At 40.0% G+C, this 21,279-nt stretch overlaps 4 protein-coding genes and 1 non-coding gene across 6 annotated transcripts; 3 read left to right on the forward strand and 2 right to left on the reverse strand.

The window, feature by feature from the left end:
- The first annotated feature begins 464 nt into the window (after window positions 1–464).
- Window positions 465–2,798, forward strand: LOC106312701 (probable L-type lectin-domain containing receptor kinase VII.2). Its single transcript, XM_013750315.1, has one exon. It carries the CDS (start codon window positions 556–558, stop codon window positions 2,602–2,604), a length of 2,049 nt encoding a protein of 682 aa, XP_013605769.1. The 5' UTR covers window positions 465–555; the 3' UTR covers window positions 2,605–2,798.
- Window positions 2,799–2,852: 54 nt separating this feature from the next.
- Window positions 2,853–2,923, forward strand: TRNAG-GCC. Its single transcript has one exon. It is a non-coding gene; the product is annotated as a tRNA-Gly (tRNA).
- A 236-nt stretch (window positions 2,924–3,159) lies between these two features.
- On the reverse strand, window positions 3,160–3,876 carry LOC106311339 (early nodulin-like protein 2). The gene is made up of 2 exons (XM_013748539.1): window positions 3,690–3,876; window positions 3,160–3,593 (listed from the first exon to the last, which is right to left on the reverse strand). Exons 1-2 carry the CDS (start codon window positions 3,874–3,876, stop codon window positions 3,160–3,162), a joined length of 621 nt encoding a protein of 206 aa, XP_013603993.1.
- A 7,544-nt stretch (window positions 3,877–11,420) lies between these two features.
- LOC106307657 (transmembrane E3 ubiquitin-protein ligase 1) lies at window positions 11,421–15,240 on the forward strand. The gene is made up of 15 exons (XM_013744673.1): window positions 11,421–11,877; window positions 12,113–12,185; window positions 12,305–12,432; window positions 12,526–12,641; window positions 12,730–12,790; window positions 12,906–12,972; window positions 13,050–13,127; window positions 13,229–13,386; window positions 13,473–13,532; window positions 13,630–13,723; window positions 13,838–14,005; window positions 14,089–14,417; window positions 14,496–14,612; window positions 14,714–14,871; window positions 15,011–15,240. Exons 1-14 carry the CDS (start codon window positions 11,731–11,733, stop codon window positions 14,813–14,815), a joined length of 1,698 nt encoding a protein of 565 aa, XP_013600127.1. The 5' UTR covers window positions 11,421–11,730; the 3' UTR covers window positions 14,816–14,871; window positions 15,011–15,240.
- Window positions 15,241–15,538: 298 nt separating this feature from the next.
- On the reverse strand, window positions 15,539–17,648 carry LOC106309953 (ADP,ATP carrier protein 3, mitochondrial). Of its 2 annotated transcripts, none has more exons than XM_013747120.1 (4): window positions 17,395–17,525; window positions 16,781–17,253; window positions 16,118–16,489; window positions 15,539–16,042 (listed from the first exon to the last, which is right to left on the reverse strand). In XM_013747120.1, the coding sequence occupies exons 2-4, from the start codon at window positions 17,243–17,245 to the stop codon at window positions 15,746–15,748; spliced, it is 1,134 nt and encodes a 377-aa protein (XP_013602574.1). In that variant the 5' UTR covers window positions 17,246–17,253; window positions 17,395–17,525; the 3' UTR covers window positions 15,539–15,745. The 2 variants fall into 2 exon arrangements, with proteins under 2 accessions (XP_013602574.1, XP_013602573.1); XM_013747119.1 differs by lacking the exon at window positions 17,395–17,525 and adding an exon at window positions 17,571–17,648 and having other exon boundaries at window positions 15,540–16,042.
- Between the last annotated feature and the right edge of the window lie 3,631 nt (window positions 17,649–21,279).

Here is a 21,279-nt window from a genome sequence, read left to right on the forward strand (position 1 = left end):
AAATTCTAGTTTTATTGATGCATGTTATATATTAGTGCTGCATGTTTTAGGTAACATTTTAATGATGCACGTTTTTAAAAATCTCCATTATTAAAATTATGCACGTAAGGATAACTCATGAGTTTTTTTGGTTGATTAAATGACATTATGTCCAAATTTATTTAAGGATATTTCATTAAGGTAACTGAAAAAGACAAACAATAAAATAAGAAGTTTAAATTCATTTAAGCATATTTCATTAATATAACTGAAAAGACAAGTAATAAATTAGGCAGTTTTATTCGTTTTAGAATATTTCATAAATGCAACTGAAAAAGACAAGCAAAAAAATGAGAATTTAATCAATGAAGTAAGAACATTTTTAAATGAGTATTTCTCTTTTAATAATATAGATATTATTTTGACTTTGGCTTTTTATCTAAATGGATTCGTCCAGTTGCAGACAACCTGTTTTGAATTATTGGTTCTTTGACGACAACTACAATAATCAAATCAATTCTCTTTTTGAGTTCTGACCTCCCTCTCTCTCTCTCTCTCTCTTGTCCTCTGATCCAGATGTTCTCCAAAGCCTCCATCTTTCTACTTTTCACCATATCCCAATTACTATTCCGACCAATCTCATGCATTGATTTCGTCTACAACTCCAACTTCACCACCACCAACACACTCCTCGTCGACGCCACCGTCGACTCTCCGCCGTCAATCCTAACCCTCACCAACGAAACCACTTCCTCCATCGGACGCGGTCTCTACCCTTCAAGAATCCCCGCCTCCTCCTCCTCCTCCTCCCCTCTCCCTTTCGCCACGTCATTCATCTTCTCCATGGCCCCTTTCAAACACAGACTCCCCGGCCACGGCTTCGCCTTCGTCTTACTCCCTTCCTCTGACACCTCCGCCGCCGAGTCGGCTCAGCACCTCGGCCTCCTCAACTTGACCAACAACGGCGACCCGAGCAACCGGATCTTCGCAGTCGAGTTCGACGTCTTCTCCAACCAAGAGTTCAACGACATCAACGACAACCACGTCGGCGTCGACGTCAACTCCCTAACATCCCTTTCATCTTCCGTCGCCGGTTTCTACAGAGACGACGGTACCTTCACGGAGTTAAAGCTTAACAGTGGAGATAACTATCAGGTCTGGATCGAGTTTAACGGCTCGGCGATCAACGTCACGATGGCTAGAGCCGGCTCCTCGAAACCACTAAGACCTCTCATAAGCACTCCTCTGAATCTCACCGGAGTTTTAGTCGGTGACATGTTCGTGGGGTTCACGGCATCCACGGGGCTACTAGTGCAGAGTCACAGGATCCTCTCGTGGAGCTTTAGCAACTCTGACTTCTCCGTAGGCGACGCTTTGATCACTAGGAACCTTCCTTCGTTTAAACTACGAGACGACTCTGTTTTGGACTCTAAAGGGTTCATCGCTGGGGTCTCTGTTGGTGCCGTTTCGTTACTAGTTTGCGTTATTGTGGTTGTTCTCTACGTTGTGAGGAGAAGAGGGCGGAGACTAGACGACGACGATGTTGAAGATTGGGAGACTGAGTATTGGCCTCATAGAGTGCAATACAGAGACGTTGTGGAAGCGACGAAAGGGTTCTCGGAAGAGAACATGATCGGGTACGGAGGGAACTCGAAGGTGTATAGAGGAGTGTTGGAAGGCAAAGAAGTGGCGGTTAAGAGGATTACGATAAGCCCTCGTGATACCGTGGCTGGGACGAGCGAGTTCTTGGCGGAAGTCTCGAGTTTAGGGAGGTTACGACACAAGAATATTGTGGGGCTGAGAGGTTGGTGTAAGAAAGGAGGTGAGTGTCTTGTCTTGGTGTATGAGTATATGGAGAATGGGAGTGTGGATAAGCGGTTATTTGATTGCGAAGTGATGTTGGAGTGGGAGGAGAGGATGAGAGTGATAAGAGACGTAGCCTCGGGGATGTTGTATCTACACGAAGGGTGGGAGTCAAAAGTGTTGCATAGAGATATTAAGACGAGCAATGTGTTGCTTGACAAGGATATGAACGCTAGGGTTGGCGATTTCGGGTTGGCTAAGTTGCAGAATACTAATAAAGAGATGGTTAGTACGACGCACGTGGTTGGAACAGCGGGTTACATGGCGCCTGAGTTGGTTAAAACGGGGAGAGCATCTGTGGAGACGGATGTGTACAGCTTTGGTGTGTTTGTGTTGGAGGTAGTGTGTGGGAGGAGGCCAATAGAGGAAGGAAGGGAAGGGATTGTGGAGTGGATGTGGGGACTAATGGAGAGAGACCAAGTGGTTGATGGTTTGGACGAGAGGTTAAAGGTGAGAGGAAGGTTTGAGGTAAAGGAAGTAGAGATGGCTTTGAGGATAGGACTGTTGTGTGTGCATCCTGATCCTAGGGTGAGGCCAAAGATGAGACAAGTGGTGCATATACTGGAACAAGGGACGTTGAGTGATGAGAGGGAGGGGGAAGGTATGGAAGTGAGCTTGTTGGAGAGGATGAAGAGTTCTTATTTGTTGGGAACTAGTGATGGAATACAACAACAACAACATCCCACGTTTTTAGATGTATGGAACTCGACTTCTCATTCTCATTCCTTTAGGAGTTCTAGTTCTATTTTTCAAGGAAGGTGAAAAGCGAGTGTGAGAGTTATTTTTTTATAGTATTTCTATACTATACAGTATATATATAGAGATTGTGTGATTTGTCTATTTATAAGACTTGCATGAATTCATCTATGTCTGAACTCTGAAGTAAGTTTATTTAGAAACTTATTAACATTCTTACAAAGAAAAACAAATTTAGAAACTTCATAAACTGTCATTTACTGTCATTTAATGTAATAATAAGAATGTTTCTTGTTGCTTTACCTTACAACGAGGCACCAGTGGTCTAGTGGTAGAATAGTACCCTGCCACGGTACAGACCCGGGTTCGATTCCCGGCTGGTGCATTTTTTTCATCTTTTCTTCCTATTTATTTTCTTTCAAAACACCTCCTTTTTAGGTCATCGGCGTCTTTGAAATAAGTGGAGATGGTGCAACTGATAAAATGGTTCAGAGAGTGATAATCTCTATTTTAGTAAGGAAAACATAACAAAGTTAAACATATAATGGCACATTAAATATTGAATTCAACGCAAACTATAGAGTACTTAATTAATACATTCATGAATCACCACTATAAACTCTAGACCATGGACCTTATGAAAACAACGAGAACTAATCCCAAAGAAACCATCCCAGGACCAACCAAACTGGCCGAATTGCGAGCTTTGGCGGGTTCTGAAGCCGGAGCAAGAGCTTCTGAGTCAGAAAGTTCCACTCCCGGAGAAGGCGCTGGAGATGACCAAGCGACGGGAGACAGTGTCGGTGATGGTGAGGGAGATGGCTGACGAGGACTGCGGCTGTGATGAGCGGTCGACATGACGTTGACGGCTAGCTTCTGGCCTTTGAGACAGTTTTCCGAGTTGCCGCTTACGAAAAAGAACGGACCCGAGCGGCTAAGCACAAAGAGAGAGTCTCCGTCTGAGAGGGAAGTTATGGGGTGAGTCGTGTTGCATGTGTTGTACTCTTCTTCACTCACCTCCACTACTGAGTCTTTTCCCTTGGGGTACTTAAAATCTTGCAATTGAACCAGTAGATATTTTATATCTTGCTTATAATGACATTATGATGCATTAATGTGCATTATACAGTTGAGAACCGAGAGAGACTTACAAAGAGTGTCGTTGACTTGAAACCGGTTTCGGTGAGACCAATGAGAATAATCCTCGGAAGGAGTAAGAACCCAACCATCTTTCCCACCTACATAGAACTTGTAACCATTTGATAATCCTAATGCAAACACTAAACCAGTTAACATCACAATCATCAAGTAAGCATCAAAGCTTTTGACCAAACCCATCTCCCCAAAAGTTTTAACTAAACCTCAAAGTAATTACTCACTGATCTCTTGAAGTCTGTGTTGCTCTTCGGTGCTTGTATGTGTATTTATGGTGAAAGTAGAGAAGTCATAGCCGTTAGGTGAAACTTTTTCCTGCATGGATTCTCTAGAGAATATGCAAATTAATTTGAAGCGTTTTGGTTTTGCTCCTCTTTCTTTTTTACACGTTTCGACATGCAATGGACTTAACGGCTATCTTCTTTTCACACACTTTATTTACTCCCAGCCAACAGCCATTTTACACCAGATGTTCCAATTTGTTAGTCATTTAACTAAAAACTGAAATTCATTTTTAATAAACTTACTAGATTTTGACTCTCTTAAAAGCGCGGTTTTTTTATTATAAAAAAGTTTTATATGAATTAATTTTTTGAGATTGTTATACATTATTATTTCAGATTTTATCTATATATTTCTATCTAATTTTTTCATACGATTCTACAGTTTGTCGGATCTGAAAAACTAAATCCGAAACCAACCCGAAAATACAGGTGCAGTTCGGGTCTGAATCATGGGCAAAGTACCTATTCAATATCTTTTTGGACCGCGAATCTTTGCTCCAGTTTAGGTCATATCCGAGACTCGATTGGGTACCCAAGTACCTGGAATGATTTGTGTATATTAGGTATGTTTGGATATTTCATATATGTTTTCGGCATTACAAATATTTTTAAGTTTATGGTTAAGGTTTTTCGGTTATAGTTTGAGGTTATGGATAAAATTTCAATTTTAGAAAAATATATTTTGGGTTGGTAAAATTTTGGGTGTTTTGGGTTCTCCGGATTAGGTTTACGGGTAAATTTTTGGATCTTTTGAGTATATGAATATTTTCAGGTATTTGTTTGGATTTCGGGTATTTTTGTGTTTCAAGTCTTTTTTTGTGTTTTGGATACTTCGTGTTTTTTTGGATTCTAATACCCAAACCAATCCAAACCTGTTATGTATTCAAAATTAAATTTATTTTACAGATATTTGAATTATGAGTCAGAACCAATCCGAAACCAAAAAAAACCGACCTTAACTTAAACTATAGATTTTAAAATATTTAGTTATGTCAAATGTTTAGGATCCGAAGAACCCAGATCCGCATATCCAAACATGAACCCTATGTTTCGAAACATTTTAACTCCTTTGATATAATGTAGAAATATTAAAGGATGTTGGTATAAATTAAATCAAATTTTCAAAATCAAAAGTTTAAATTAAATGTTTTAAAAGTCAAGATATCTTGTACTTTCGTGTGATTGAAATAATGTGGGTTTCTAAAATGTAAAAGGATAACAATTGTCGTTATAATAATTGTTGGAAATCGTGGTTATTTATTAAAATGTAATAAGTTTTAAGTTGTTGCTATAATAAAGCATGTTATGATATTTGGTTTTATATTATAGGTTGGAACCAATCCGCAACAAAAAAAAACCGACCTTAACTTAAACTATAGATTTTAAAATATTTAGTTATGTCAAACGTTTAGGATCCGAAGAACCCAGATCCGCATATCCAAACATGAACCCTATGTTTCGAAACATTTTATCTCCTTTGATATAATGTAGAAATATTAAAGGATGTTGGTATAAATTAAATCAAAATTTCAAAATCAAAAGTTTAAATTAAATGTTTTAAAAGTCGAGATATCTTGTACATTCGTGTGATTGAAATAATGTGGGTTTCTAAAATGTAAAAGGATAACAATTGTCGTTATAATAATTGTTGGAAATCGTGGTTATTTATTAAAATGTAATAAGTTTTAAGTTGTTGCTATAATAAAGCATGTTATGATATTTGGTTTTATATTATAGGTTGGAACCAATCCGAAACAAAAAAAAACCGACCTTAACTTAAACTATAGATTTTAAAATATTTAGTTATGTCAAACGTTTAGGATCCGAAGAACCCAGATCCGCATATCCAAACATGAACCCTATGTTTCGAAACATTTTATCTCCTTTGATATAATGTAGAAATATTAAAGGATGTTGGTATAAATTAAATCAAAATTTCAAAATCAAAAGTTTAAATTAAATGTTTTAAAAGTCGAGATATCTTGTACATTCGTGTGATTGAAATAATGTGGGTTTCTAAAATGTAAAAGGATAACAATTGTCGTTATAATAATTGTTGGAAATCGTGGTTATTTATTAAAATGTAATAAGTTTTAAGTTGTTGCTATAATAAAGCATGTTATGATATTTGGTTTTATATTATAGGTTGGACTAAAAAATAAAAGGGTCCAAACAATTTTTATAGATAGATTTTTTAGGACTTTTTCTCTTTTAATAATATTGATACTTAACGTATTGTTTTATTTTGTAAAAGTTTTTTTTTGGATAACTGAGTGTCTTGGCCCCACCGAAGTGGGGTCCAGAGTAGAGACCAAAACAACCAAGGATTTAGGTTGTGCTTGTCACTATGTGGGTCACCGTGAATGGTCTTCGGTTTCAGACGCTGGAGTTTCGCATGTAAATTTTTCAGTGGCCGGGATTCGAATCTGGAAGGCGAAACTCACGGCCGTGAATCATTTACCGCCAGAATTAGATGTTCCGGTTATTTTTTTGCATAGTGAAAAAGAAAAAGAAAAAGTTTGCATAGTGAAATTAATGATTTAGTTAAGAGATAATTAATTCTTTTATATTCGGATATCTGAAATTTTGAGGCCGACGTGTGTCGTCTAATATAAAAATATAAAAATAAATTATCGTCTAATGCACACTAATATAAAAATAAATTATCGTCTAATGCAGACTAATATAAAAATAAATTAATGAAAATTTTGACATGGTGTAAATGTAAATAGAAGTTATTATAGAACTTTCAATGTGGATTCATTCATAAGAATGGAAATATGGCTATTAGATGTAAATTCGTATAAACAAATTATCCAAAATAGAATAGAGTTGTGAATTCTTATGATTTATAATAAATTAATAAATTAGGTTAAAAATGCATTGTTTTTATTTCATAGGAAAACCCTAGAGTACTCCGATTATTTTAGGAAAAAATGTTAAACAAATCCTCAGTTTTATGAATTGGACCATTATAAGCCTCGGGTTTCTAATTTACCATAAAAACCTCAAACTTTTCGTCAATTGGATCAATTTAAACCCGACGTTAAGTACACTAACAGAGCGTATAAACGCAGTTAATTCCCGTCGTTAACCAAAACGACTTCGTCTTCTGCTCAATTAAAAAAAACACATCTTCCTCATTATCTCTCAAAATCGATTTGGGGGTTTTCTCAATTACAAACCCTAATTTCACAATTTCGACAGAAAAAAAGAAGAGAGAAGATGGGTAATGAAAAGAACAAGAAGTCTCGACAAGGGAAACTCGGTGGTGCCAGTTCTGTAGCGAAAAGAAAAGGTGGAGTTGACGACGAAGCTGATGTACGTAAGAAGAAAAAAAACAAAACAGATGTACTCGACATGGAAGAAGAAGGGGAAATCAGCGAGGATGACTGTGGTATTGTCGGTGACGACGAAGCTGATGAAGCCCCAGACAACGAAGAAGTCCCAAACAACGAAGAAGTCCCTGATGAAGCAGGCGGTCATGGTGGTATCGAGGAAGAAGGTGGTCGTGATTTGACTGTCTTCTTCGGAGAAGTAGCGAGGAATGATGATTGTGAGAATGATGAAGATAGTGGGGACGAATGGTATTGGGAGCATGAAAAAGAAGTTCCGGATCCTCTATCATCAGATGATGAAAATGAAGAACAATCGATTCCCAGTTTAGCTTACAAAGAAGATGTTGATCCAGAGGCAATGCTTGGGCTGGGAAACACTTTCTCCACTGCTGAAGAATTCAAGCATACTCTTCTCAGGTATACATTAAAAACCCGACGCAACATCAAGCTTTACCGGTCCACTGCTTTGAAGTTAGGTGCGAAGTGTGAAGATGGCTCGTGTCCCTGGAAGGTGTATTGTTCTTATGAGAAGAGCAAACAGAAGCTGATGATCAAATGTTATGTGAATGAGCACAAGTGTGAGATAACATGACACTCAAAGTTTTTGAAGTGTTCTACTATAGCAATGTTGTTCGCTGAGAGGCTGAGATTGAATCCCAAAATCACCAAGCATGAAATTGCTGCTGAGATCCAGAGAGAGTATAGGATGTTTGTGAGTGTGGAAGCTTGTGGGAATGCGAAGACAAAGGTTATGAAAGAAAGAAAAGCAAGCCACGAAGAACAGTTCAACAAGATATGGGATTATCACGCTGAGATTTTTTGAACCAACCCTGGCACTACAATGGATATCGAAACCATCCCTGGGCCGACAGTAGGAAGTAAACAGAGAGTTTTCCGGCTATATGTTTGCTTTCATGCGCAGAAGGAGACTTGGAAGACTACTTGTAGACCAATAATAGGTTTAGATGGAGCATTTCTAAAGTGGGACATAAAAGGTCATCTCTTGGCTGCTGTGGGGCGTGATGGAGACAATCAGATTGTTCCTATTGCATGTACAGTAGTAGAAGTGGAGAATGACACGAATTGGGACTGGTTTGTGAGACACCTTGCAACTGACTTGGGCTTAAAAGATGGCAAAGGCTATGCTATATTGTCTGACAAACAAAAGGTAAGCGTCTGATCTTGATTTTTTAAAGCTTTTAAAGCTTAAAGCATTACTGTATCTCAGTGTTTTTAACTGTCTCATACTTGTAATTGGCAGAGTTTAGTGAAAGCAGTCCATACCATTCTTCCAGAGGTTGAGCATAGACAGTGTTGTAGACACATTTTTGATAATTGGAAGAAAAGCAGCCATGATATGACGCTACAAAGACTCTTCTGGCGAATAGCAAGGAGTTATACATCTGGAGATTATAAAATGTGGAGTGAGAGGCTGAAAGAGTACAATCCAGGCGCCTATGCTACTCTTCAAGTCACCAAACCAGAAACTTGGTCCAGAGCATACTTCAAATTAGGGACCTTGTGCAACGATAATCTGAATAATCTAAGTGAGTCCTTCAACAGAACCATCCGTGAAGCAAGAAGAAAGCCATTATTGGAGATGCTAGAGGATATAAGGAGACAGTGTATGGTTCAAAATGCGAGAAGGGCTTTAATAGCTAAAAATGAGAAGACAAAGTTCACAAAGAGGGCGCATCTTCAGATGGCTAAAGTGGAGTCGAAGTCTAAGGATTGTATGAGCTTCCCAGCAGTTGGTCCAGTCACAGAGGTTGATTATGGTGGTGTGGCTTATGCTGTAGATATGGATGAGCTAAGTTGTGGGTGTATCCAGTGGCAGATGACTGGAATTCCTTGCATTCATGCCGCCTATGTGATCTTTAAAGATGGTAAAAAACTTTCTGACTTTGTAGCTCCTTGTTATACCATAGCTATGTGGCGTCAAACCTATAGCATGGGGGTAAAGCCTGTTCAAGGGAAGAAGTTATGGCCTGAGACGGGTAGATTAGGTGTCCTCCCACCACCTTGGAGAAAAGGAAACCCGGGAAGACCAAAGAACCATGATAGGTTCAAGAGCAAGGGTGAGACAGAGAAGGGCCCGAAAGTCTCTGCAACTGATAGTACGAAGCTAACTCGTGCTGATCGAGTTATTACATGTTCTAATTGCAAGCAAGAGAATCATAACAAGAAGACATGTAAGAATGACTTTGTTGAAAGTCAGCCCAAGAAACCACGAGGTCGCCCTAGGAAAAATCAGGCAAGTTTAAAGATGTTCGTGGTTTGTTTCTAATCTTCTTATGCTCACTTGAATTTGTTTTTAATTGTAGGTTCAGTCTAATGCATCATCATCACAACCAAGCCAGGGACAGTCTCATGCATCATCATCACAACAAACCCAGCCACAAGTGTCAACACAGCCACAAGAATCAACACAGCCACGAGGGTCGACACAGCCACAAGGGTCAAAGAGATGGGAACAAGCCACACATGCACCACCAAGCTCAGATGCGTCTGGATGGGGACAATGGTTTTCGTGATTTCGAAGTTAGAAGGGACAAGGTTCAGAAGATAGTATTTTCAAAAATCTATTTTGAAGTTTTAGTGCTTTGACACTTATGTGTTTCAATGTTTGTGTCTTGTGTATCAGTATTTTTGAATCTATTTTGTAGTGTTTTGACACTTAACTTATGTTTCAATCTTTAATTCGGATTGGTTTGTGTCTCAAAAACAAGCACCACAACTTACTTCTTTACTTCAAACAACAACAACTTAGTTCTTCACCTTAAAACAAACACAACAACTTAAACTCAAAACAGACACCAACAACTCAGTTTTCAATTAAAAAAAGATACCAACAACAACAACAACTTCTAGTTCATCAAACTTAAAGACACCCACAACTTCTAGCTCATGCTGATCAAGCTTAAAGGCACCAACAACTTCTAGTTCATCAAACTAACTACGACACCAATGCTGATCAAGCTTATGATCACACACACAATCTTCATCTTCACTTCACATCTCTTCAATTCTGTTTTAGTTCTCACCACCTCTTCCATCAACTCAGTTATCACGCCTTTTAAATACTCAACATCTGATTTCCTTTAGCTACCTCGGCTTCAAGTTGTGCAATCTTGGGCAAAGCATCTTCAACCTCTTCAAGAACAGCGTCCTCAACCCATTTAAACAAATGGTGCTATGCAAAAACCACAAGATTTTAGGACAATTGATCCATGTTTAAATTTAATAAAAATTCAGCAACTACACAACCTAATCGAAGAAGGAAAATAATGTACCTTTCTTCGAGTAAGACATCTGTAGAAAGGTCTCCCCGGATTCTTGACAGTATCCGCCGTGAAGATTGTGGTCGAAGTCCCGCAAACACATTTCGCCGGAATTCCACGAATATCAAACGTATTTACAGTTGAGCTCTCAGCCGTCGAATTCGAACTCATCTTCGTGCAGAGTGAAGCAAATCGAGTTCGTGAAGATCTCAGCCGTCGAAATCGTGAAATTAGGGTTCGTGAAGCAAGAAAACCTCCAAATCGATTTTTGGGAGATAATGAGGAAGATGTGTTTTTTTTTAATTGAGCAGAGGACGACGTCGTTTTGGTTAACAACAGGAATTAACTGCGTTTAGACGCTCTGTTAGTGTACTTAACGTCGGGTTTAAATTGATCCATTCGACGAAAAGTTTGAGGTTTTTATGGTTAGTTAGGAACATGGAGATTATAATGGTCCAATTCATAAAGCTGAGGATCTGTTTAACATTTTTCCCGATTATTTTAGCTAAAAAAGGAGTTACATACAATTAAGCGTAATGGGCTTTTTCAAGGAGATCAAGGCATTACACATTTCCTTATACACATTTAAAGCCCCCAAGTAGGTAGACAAAACTTGAGTAACTTTCATTTTCCATATAAGTGGATATGCGTTCTTTAGTAGGCCTAGTTCTGGTCGGTTGTTAAACGTGAAATCGAGTTTCCATTTCTAGTCATGTTTTAACTTTGAAACAATCGTTAAGCTAATCTCTAACAACTAAATGTTTATGGAAATAAGAAGTTTTTAAGGCGTAAGAAAGACCTGAGAATGCGAAATTTCAACAAGAAAACTCCTTTTATAAAACAACAAAAATTAAATTAAATTAATTAAAAAAGTTTAGAGAAGAGTTGATCGCGAGGCTTCAACGACCCGCAGACCAAATTGGCAGATACAAAATCTTCAATCCTAAATCTCGTCTCCTTTAGCTTCTTCCCATACCAATCTTCTTCAGCTACGATTGACTTCACTCGAATCAAACTTATGTTGGATTGTGTTCTTCAGTGACCGTGGGTTTGGAGAATCAGCCTCGAATCAGTTCTGGGTATTGATTTAAATTAGGGTTTGAATCATAAAAATCGGAGCTTGGGAGCTGTGATATGAAGAAGCGTCAACATTTGGGGGTTTTGGGATTAGGGTTCGTCGAATTTCAGATCATTTTCTGCTTATCGATTTGGTTGGCGTTTCCGCAGCAAGCTACGGGGCTTAGACCCATTAGGGAGAAAGCTCGAACCTGGAGCGACGAGGTTTGTGTGTGTGTTTTCGTTGATGATTGCTCTGAAATTTTCTTCCTTTCGATGTTTCCCAGAAAAAAGTTTGATGCTTTAGCTCTTAAGTTTGATGCTTTAGCTCTTAAGTTTGATGAGATTTGCGGGTTTGAGTTTGTATTGCTAGATGATTTTAGGGGAGTGCGCAAAGATAACAAGATAATATTTTTGTTTGGTTAATGGTTTGATTCGTGAGATTTTGGTGATTTTGTAGTGGCTCTTTGGTAGAAAACAAGTATCTGAAGGAGGAAGGTTTTCCGCATGGAACATAACAGGAACATATAGAGGTTTGTGGCATGTCTTTCTTCGTTTTTCTGCTTGCGATGGTCCTGAACCCTCTCATGTGATGTGGGTACTATTGCTTCGTGCTGTGGACTATTTATCAAATATCATTTTTTTTTTCCAGGGAATTGGAAGTTTCTGGATTCATTAAATAGCTCTTCGAAGTTCCAAGACTTCCAGAAATCAAATGGTAATTCTGTGGTTGAGTTAGTGGCTGTTCCAACAAAGATAACCGGTGTGCATTATGTTCAGGTGAACAGTTCACCTTGTAAAGTATTGTATTATAGGATTGTCCTTGATTATAGCATGCAGTATTTGAACTTGTAAAAAATGTTGATGGAACAGGGTGTAGTTTTATTCCATGACGTATTTGACAATGAACAAAATTTGGGTGGTGCCCAAATAAGTCTGGAAGGTGTATATATATGGCCCTTTAGACAACTCCGCCTTGTGGCTAACAGGTATTAACGTTTGATTTTACTTAATTACTTTTAAGGTTTATTATTGAGTCTTCAACTCCAAGATCTTTGCATTACTTGACATAAACAGTGGCAAGGAGAGTGATTCAGGGCAAGATGAGAATAATCTTCTCTCAAATCCCTATCATCTGGTAATCTTGTTTGACCCATTTTGGCAATGATAGTGCGTTGATCTGCTGATGGCTTGTTTGATGTGATAAAATGGTCGAAAAGGTAAACTAACGTTAACTTTCTGATGTTTCCCAGCTCGGAATCTTTTCCTCTCAAGTGTTTCAAGAATCTACAAGAGACAGAATACTGCAACGGAAGATTTGTAAGCAGTAGCCTAACACTTTCCTTTACAGTTTACTTTTTTCAGCGGCATTGATGTTCGATTCTCTTGTACTTCAGCGGCGAGAAATGAGATGGATAAGCACTGTAACATCGAAATAGCAGCTCAGATATCCCGTGTTGCTTCTAGTGACAACAGTATGCATTCTAACTCTAAAACATTGGGCTGATCATGGCGTAGTCTTTGTCTCTTTAGTCGCTTATAATCATGCGTTGAGGGAGTTTTCTATATTTGATAGATGGAGACAAAAGTTATTATCACATGGAAGGATTGATGGAAAGTCCTGGGGTAGGCGATGACGGAGATTGTTTCTCGCCTTTGTTCCTGAATGCAACTTCTGTGAATGTCGAAGTCTACTACAACAAAGCTGTGAACTATACACTGATGGTCACTTTTGTATCCTTTGCTCAAAAGTCGTAATAGAATGCTTATCTACACTTGTGCAGTTTTAGGCGTGTTCCTTAACTTTCTATTGCACATAGGTCTCTTTCCTCCAGGTTCTTTTGTTGATCCGGCAAATGGAGCACGGTAACACACAATCTGTAAGATACTGATGTAGCCTAGATGGTCTGATATCGTTATTATTGCATAAAATGAGTTAAAAATATGCTAACTTATGGAAGTGTGCTTGTATGGAAGGGTGCTGCCAAGGTATCCATTGTAATGATCGGACATCAAGCAATCATGGATGCTTACTTATGCCTTTTACATCTCACTGCTGGGATATTAGTTGGTATGTTTATCCACATAATAATACTTCTTTTTTCTTAGTCTATTACTTTCTATGTAATGTAACATGCCATTTCAATGTTTTCTCAAACCTTCATTGCAACTTTCTCTCATGCAGAATCTCTATTTAATGCATTTGCAACCGCCGCGTTCTTCAAATTCGTAGTCTTTTCGATTTTTGAGATGAGATATCTTCTGGCCATATGGAAAGCAACCAGGCCTTCCAACAGCGGAGAAGGTTGGGAAACAATGAGGCGTGAACTCTCCTTTCTCTACAGCCGATTCTGTGAGTATTTAGCTCTTTGGTGTTTGTTTATCCGATTCAAGCTTCAAGCTGATGTTTCATCATTATCACAATATTTTTAACAGATGGGATCCTTCTTGGAGGGATATTGATAATGTACGAGTTGCACAACTACATGCGGCCGATTCTTCTTCTCATGTACTCGTTTTGGATACCACAGATAGTCACCAACGTCATCCGGGATTCAAGAAAGCCTCTGCACCCGTATTACATCGTGGGCATGACTGCCACACGGTTAGCTATACCGTTATATGTTTTTGGATGCCCACACAACTTCATGCGTGTAGTGCCTAGCAAGGCCTGGTGCGTGTGCTTGTGCGCATTCATGGGGTTGCAAGCTGTCATTCTTCTTCTTCAGCACTACTTTGGTTCACGCTGCTTTGTTCCCCGTCAGGTATGTTTGTTTTTGTTTGTTCTTTTACATGTAGATCACATTCAATCTCTTTTATTCATCGTATTCACCGATACGCAGATGCTGCCAGAGAAATACAACTACCACAGGAGATTTAATCAGGACGTAAGCCGCAACACTGATTGTGTCATCTGCATGACCGCTATCAATCTCAGACAGCGTACTAGTGATTTCATGGTAGGGCTCTTTCTTCACACAGAAGCCAACTCTCGTTTTTCTTTAACTTCATTTTTCCCTCAATAGAGAGAATTATGAGAGTGTGCTTGCTGTGAAAACAGGTAACTCCATGTGAACATTTCTTCCACACGGGATGCTTACAGAGATGGATGGATATAAAGATGGAGTGCCCGACTTGTAGGCGTTCCCTGCCTCCAGCTTAGAGGATGTTTTTGGTTTGTTAGAATGTACAGACTTCACCCCAGTTTAATTTGGCGGGGTAACAACTCAAATCGAACTTCCTAAGCTTAAACTTTTCATTTGTTTTTAGGTATAGATAGGGTCTTGGTTCTGTGATTGGTTGATCTTTGAGGAACCATGCTTCTGTTTGAGTGTTTTGTCAACTGTTTTGTTTTCAGGTCTGTCTGGAATAGTTGTGGAGTGTTTCAAAAAATACGAAGTTAACTGAAACAGGTGGGTGGCTGGGGCTGGGCTCTTTGGTTTTATGTCCTTGGGAGAGGTGTAGGAAGGTTTTTAGATGAAAGCAGAAGAGCAAACACGGAATCTGTAACCGCAGCTAGAAATTGCGAATAAACATTGTGTTCTGTATAAACTGTTTAATGTTACAATCTTAGTGCATATTCTTTCACCCCCACAGCCCAATCTTTAGCACATTTTTCGTTGCCGCATACTTGAGAAATCCTTATATGCGTAAAACCTGGACCAGGAGCAATGGGAAGTACTGCCGTAGGTACGAGGAACTGTAAGGGTTTTTATATAGAGAGGATGAATCAAGTAGTGGCATAAGTTCAAGGAACAGAACTCAACTCCTTGTAGTAGCTGTCTGAAGTGGTTTAATGGGATCTGAGACTGACACTTCAAGACCAAACCTTAGGGCTGGATTTAGATCACACACTCCCTTATAACCCAAGTAAACCCAATATTATTATTAATACAAGCCTTGGCATAAACTTTACATCTATGCATCTCTCATATTGTTAAGCAAGCATAAACCAGCGGTGTTATCCAGTGTTTTTCTTCGTTATTTTATTTTTGTTGGAAAGAAGTCACAACTATGACAAAAGCCACAAACTTGACAGAGTACATTCGATAAACACACACAGTTTTATTCACTCGTACACCTCATCCATCGTTTAGCCACTACCAGAGCCGTACTTCTTGCCAAACACAAGGAGCTGGAGCTTGTCATAGCCAGCAAGTACACCAGCGCCCGCAACAGCACGGAGGATGTTGGCACCTGCACCTTTGAAAAGCGACTTGGCTCCTTCTTTCTTAACAATCTGATTAAAGGCCTGAAGTGAGCTCGTGTACTTCACTGCTTCACCTGATGTCATCATCATTCTTCTACGCACCGTGTCTATCGGGTATGACGCCAGTCCAGCTCCAATGGTGATTCCCCATCCCAGCAAGAAACTCGCCAAGAAGTTATCCTATAAAACCAATTTGAGTAAAACAGTACTATAACAAAGGACTCTCAATACATTGAAGCGAAGAGTTATCTCTACCTCGAGACCATCAACAAGAACCACAGGCTTCAAGGAATCATACAGTCCAAAGTAGAGCCCACGGTACACGATGATTCCAACACAGGAGATGTTGAAACCGCGGTATAGTCCCACAACACCATCAGAGGCTATAGTCTTCTTGTACACGTCAACTATGCCATTAAACTGCCTCTGACCACCCTTCTTGGCTGCTTTGGCATCGTTGGCTAAACGGGTACGTGCGTAATCTAAAGAGTAGACAAAAAGCAGAGACGATGCACCAGCTGCACCACCAGAAGCCAAGTTACCTGCAAACCATTTCCAGTATCCGTCTTTGTCTTTCTTGAAGTTGAACAGTCGCTTGAAGTAGTCTTTGAATGCAAAGTTCAAAGCCTGCAAAAACATAAGGAAACCTTTACTTAACACAACCGCATGGCCAACACAACTGCATTGCCAGATCTGAGATATGGGAGATATAAACTGTAAGAGATAAAATCTCCCACACCGGAAGATAGAAGATAGAAGGAATAGTAACTATTATACAAAATAGATGGACCGATACCGTTTAAGATTAGACTTAACATGGTATCAAAATCCAAACCATCATCTTAAGTAATATATAAGAGAAATGGACTAATCCGCAGCGTCAAACATCTATACAAGAACCAAGCTTAAGAAGATAACCTGAGTGGGGAAGTATCTGAGAACATTGGCGGTGTTGCCTCTCCAAAGAGCAAGCACGCCTTCGTCTTTGACCGTCCGGGTAAAACAGTCAGTGATTCCTTTGTATGGTTCAGAGAGACGCCCGGCTCTGATCATTTCATCTTGGTTCTGAATCAAGAGCTTAACACGCTCGATAGGAGCGGCTGCAGTCTTTGAAACGGCAGCTGAGACTCCTCCCATGAGAAAATCAATCAAGAAGCCAGTGCTAGTTTTCTCGGTAGGAGCTTGAGCAAGTACGGGAAGTGAGCCACGTGGTATAAGAGAAGTGTCATGACTAGTTGGCTGCAGTAGACTCTGCAAACCTCCATTGACATAAGCTCCAGAGACGCTGTGATTACGAGGTTGCACACTTGGAGATAGTGTACTAATCAAGGAGGTTTGTCCATGAACCTTCTGAAACACCGATGGATGCCTTGGTTCATTCATTTTTGTTCCTACAAAACTCAGCACAATATGAATCAAGAACAGAGAAGCCATGATCAACCATTTATCATTCCAACATATAACATCGTACTTATTTTGTTTAAAGCCATCAAGACATCATTACAAACACAGGAGCACACTTAGAAACCTACATGCAAGCTTCTCAAACGAGATGATTCTTGGTCAATATCAAGAAACGAGCCGCATAGAATTCACGAGCAGCAAGAACAATCATAGATAGGCAACAATTAAAGTAAGCGAATTGTCAATGATAAAGCTAGCTAAGAATATACACGTGGAGAGTCTAGAGGAATCCATGGAAACTTACCGAAGGTTTGTTTCTCTAAGCGGCAAATGCTACTGCATTCCTTTGACTCGTGTCCTTCTGGGCCCATTTTAAAGCCCTCGAGATTATTTTATATTATCTTTATCCTTTTTTATTGTTTATCTTATGTTTTATTGAATTCAAGACATGGATTAGTCAAAGAGCCACGACATAACCAAACGTATAGGCCAAACATACCGAAGTGGTCATAAGATGAACATAGAAACAACAAAACACCTGAACGAACAACGAGAAAACAGAACACAATTCTCTCATTATATTACTTCAAATATACTCAAGCCACAAGAACACAAATTTGAAACAGTCTACTAAAAACTGCTATGAGGCCCAGGACTTGAGATTAAAATCTTGAAAACCCACAAAACACATGTAAACTTCATTATTCATTGATATTAGATTAATGACATTGCCAAAAGTGATGTCTCTATAGCTGTGAGAGATAAAACTAAAAATCAAGATTTTATTGGAATAATTGTTAGGTTTAGCTGGAAGTAGATTTCTATTTAGATAGTTTGTTCGAACTAATTTAATATTGACAATGAAAATGACAAAGAACAAAGCCAAAAGCTAGATAATATAGCTCCAAAGAGTATTTTAAGTATTTTAGTAAATTCATAGTGTGATGAATTTAGTTGTTTTTTTCTTGTATCAAAGGAACATGTGTCATGTCTTCCTCAGTGAATCTCGTTTGTTGAGTATCCGCCTGACAGCCGATGTGATTTCGTTTTGATCATTATCCACTCAATCCGGAACTCGCTATTTCCGGAGCAAAAACTCACCTTCACCCGCTCCCGTCTCCGCCACTGTTAACGGAAGAAGAGCGAGCACTAGTGGTGGTTACATGTATAACTAAATAGCTTTATTTAAAGAATTGATGTGTACTGAAAGTTGTTGATAAAAAAAAAAAAGATATGCGTAAAATCTAAAATCTACCCTAAGTATTTGACAGTGATCGGGAGTTTGATCCAGGGAAGACAAATGATGTAGGCAACGATATCTTTAGAACACAATGATGTAAACAGTTTCCGGTAGTTTAAAATGGACTTTATTGATAAATAAGATCGAATACAATGAGTTGAACTTGATCGAATGATACAAATGAGATCGGTAAAGAAAGAATCTAAGATCGGGATGGAAACAAAGTCGATGTATGTGTGTAGCTCTCTCTAAGGTTTTCAACGTGTCTCTCTTCATTCCCATTCTTCCTCCTTTATAGAGAGTCGACCTCGTGACTTTTGTAACTGCTCCGCGATCTCCGTCTCTTGTTCCGCGATCTCCGAGACTTCGATGGCTTCATCTTGAGTTCGTATGTTCGCTATGGGTTTCAGTTCCTTACGGCTCATGTCCTTGATCGAGGCCCAGTAATATACTGACCAATATTGGGTCCAACATTTGTCCCCCAGTCTCTTTTGATTTGATCGAAAAGAAAAGAGGCGGTTAACTTTTAACTTGGGTCTCATTGCTTGGTAACCGATACCGCTAGGATTCGACTTAATGACGATTCTTGAAAAACCGTTTGTTGGCGTATTTTTTTATTATTATTTTAATCCGTAACGGCTATCTTAGCCGCCGCTAGGGCGTAAACTAGGTCATCATTATCTTTCTTGAAAACGACGATAGAGCCGTTAAGGTGGCTATATATAAGTAAGGGATCTTCTTTGGTCTCAATTTTGTTCCCTCTTTCTCGTTGCTTTCTCCTTTACTCTGAAATTTTCTGTTTGTTGAGCTCGAGATGTCTTCGTCGTTCACTTTCGCTTGTTCGACTACTAAAGCCGATGATCTTGAGGACCTTTACAAGACGTACGGGGTCGATCGTGCCGTCGTTCTCGATTTGGCCGGTACGAATGAGACTCCCGAGACCGTGCGAGAAGATTACTATGGAGCCTATCTTTTTTTCTTTCACTCTTGTGGTCTTATCTTCCCGATCCCAGAGCCCATACTTGAGATTCTGGCGGAGCTTGGGTTATCGCTTACTCAGATCCTCCCAAATTTTCTTAGGTATCTTACCCCCTCCTTGTGAGGGCTAGGGAGGAAGGTCTTTCTTTCGGCCTTAGTGAGTTCCAACAGCTCGTTCTGGTGAAGCGGAACCAGCAGAACCCTGGTACCTTCCTTGTGTCTCCGCGCCCAGGTCGCCACGTCATCGAGGAAATTCCCTATCGCGATGAGAAGTGGCACGAACAATTTTTCATTTTCAAGATGGATCGAGCATCTATGGGTGAATTCGACTTCTCTCGGCTTCCTCGGAGTTGGGCCGAGAATATCGGTTAGTTTTCTTTTGTCTATGTGTCGATTTTTCTCTTTGGAAAATAGGTGACTCGACTTTTCGTTTTTCTTTGATCGATTCAGCTCCTTTCGGAAGCTCTTCGATGTCAGACAAGATTCATGGTTTGATCGGGTTTCTTCGGAGAGGTCGTTCGAACTGGTCTTCATTTGACCAAACTCGGATTCGAACCTTCTTTGCTATGCCGGAGGGGATCAACAGGGCCCCTCTGGTTGGGGGTTCTAAGGACGAGGCCGAATACTCCCAGGAAGTCATAGCGACTCCTTCCGTTCAGGCCCAGTCTTCGGATCGATTAACAAGACAGCTCGTGAGGAGGTCGTCATTCCGCACTTCTGGGTCTGCATCGAGGGGCCAAGCTTCTGGAAAATCTCCCTTGATCCCGATTCACGATTCCGACGATGAAGATGCTTTGGAAGGGAGACGATCTCCTGTCTCATTGAGCCCTGGCTCGAGGACGAGACCGTTGCGGCGACTCGCAAGCGACGCCGATCGTCGAAGGGTGCCTTGCCCGGCCTATCTTTTCCTAGGTTTGTTCCTGAGGGGATGGTTCTTTGTTTGCGGCTCAAGGTGACCTAATTTCCCTCGCTGGTCGCATGAGGTCTGCAGGCTGCCGTCTTCCATCTCTTGCTTTCTCAGCCGAGAAGGAAGCTTACGCCAATGTTGCGGTGGCGAGCTCTAAGGTTCGTTTCCCACCTTCTTTTCCTTGAAAATTTGCTTCGAGGTTCTTATTTGCTTATCTTGGTTTCTTCTCAGGTGATGGAAGCTTTCAATGAATACGTTGTGGTGATGGAAGATCAGGTCGTGGCTTCTCGGAATGACAAGGAAATCGAGAGTATTGGTTCCGAGATCAAGAGGCTTTTGAAGGAGCTTGAAGCCACCTAGCAAGAAGGGAAGAAGAATGCAGAAAAGATCGAGGCTTTGACTCAGGATTGGAAGAGAATTACCTAGGAGAACGAGGCTCTTATGACCCAGATGGTTGCTCAGAAGGCAAGAATCGCGGCGCTCGAGGTCGAGAAAGATCGAGACAATCGACATGCTTCTCACGTTGCTTGTCGTGATATCGCGACTTGGTACCGGGAAATCCTTGAATCCTTGAAGGATAAGTGGACGAGCAAGAAAAAGGAAGTGTCTGCTGAGATTCAGCTGCAAGAAGTGATCGCCAACATCGATCTTCTGAACGAGCTCAAGGATGGGGGTCTGACTGTGGACGCAGAGCTTGCTTGTTTAAAGGAGATCGAAGGAGATTGTGAGGATCTTGTTGCTTCAGCCACCGTGCCAGATTGGTCGATCTCCGAGCTCGATATTCCTCAAGTCTCAGACGATTCAGTGGATCAAGTCGGAGGGTCGTCTGTCCCCGATGACTCCGCTTCTAGTTAATTTTTTTTTTGTTTAATTTTTTTTTGTTTTCCG

Source organism: Brassica oleracea, chromosome C8 (genome assembly GCF_000695525.1).
Source record: "Brassica oleracea var. oleracea cultivar TO1000 chromosome C8, BOL, whole genome shotgun sequence".
In the NCBI taxonomy this organism is placed as follows: Eukaryota; Viridiplantae; Streptophyta; class Magnoliopsida; order Brassicales; family Brassicaceae; genus Brassica; species Brassica oleracea.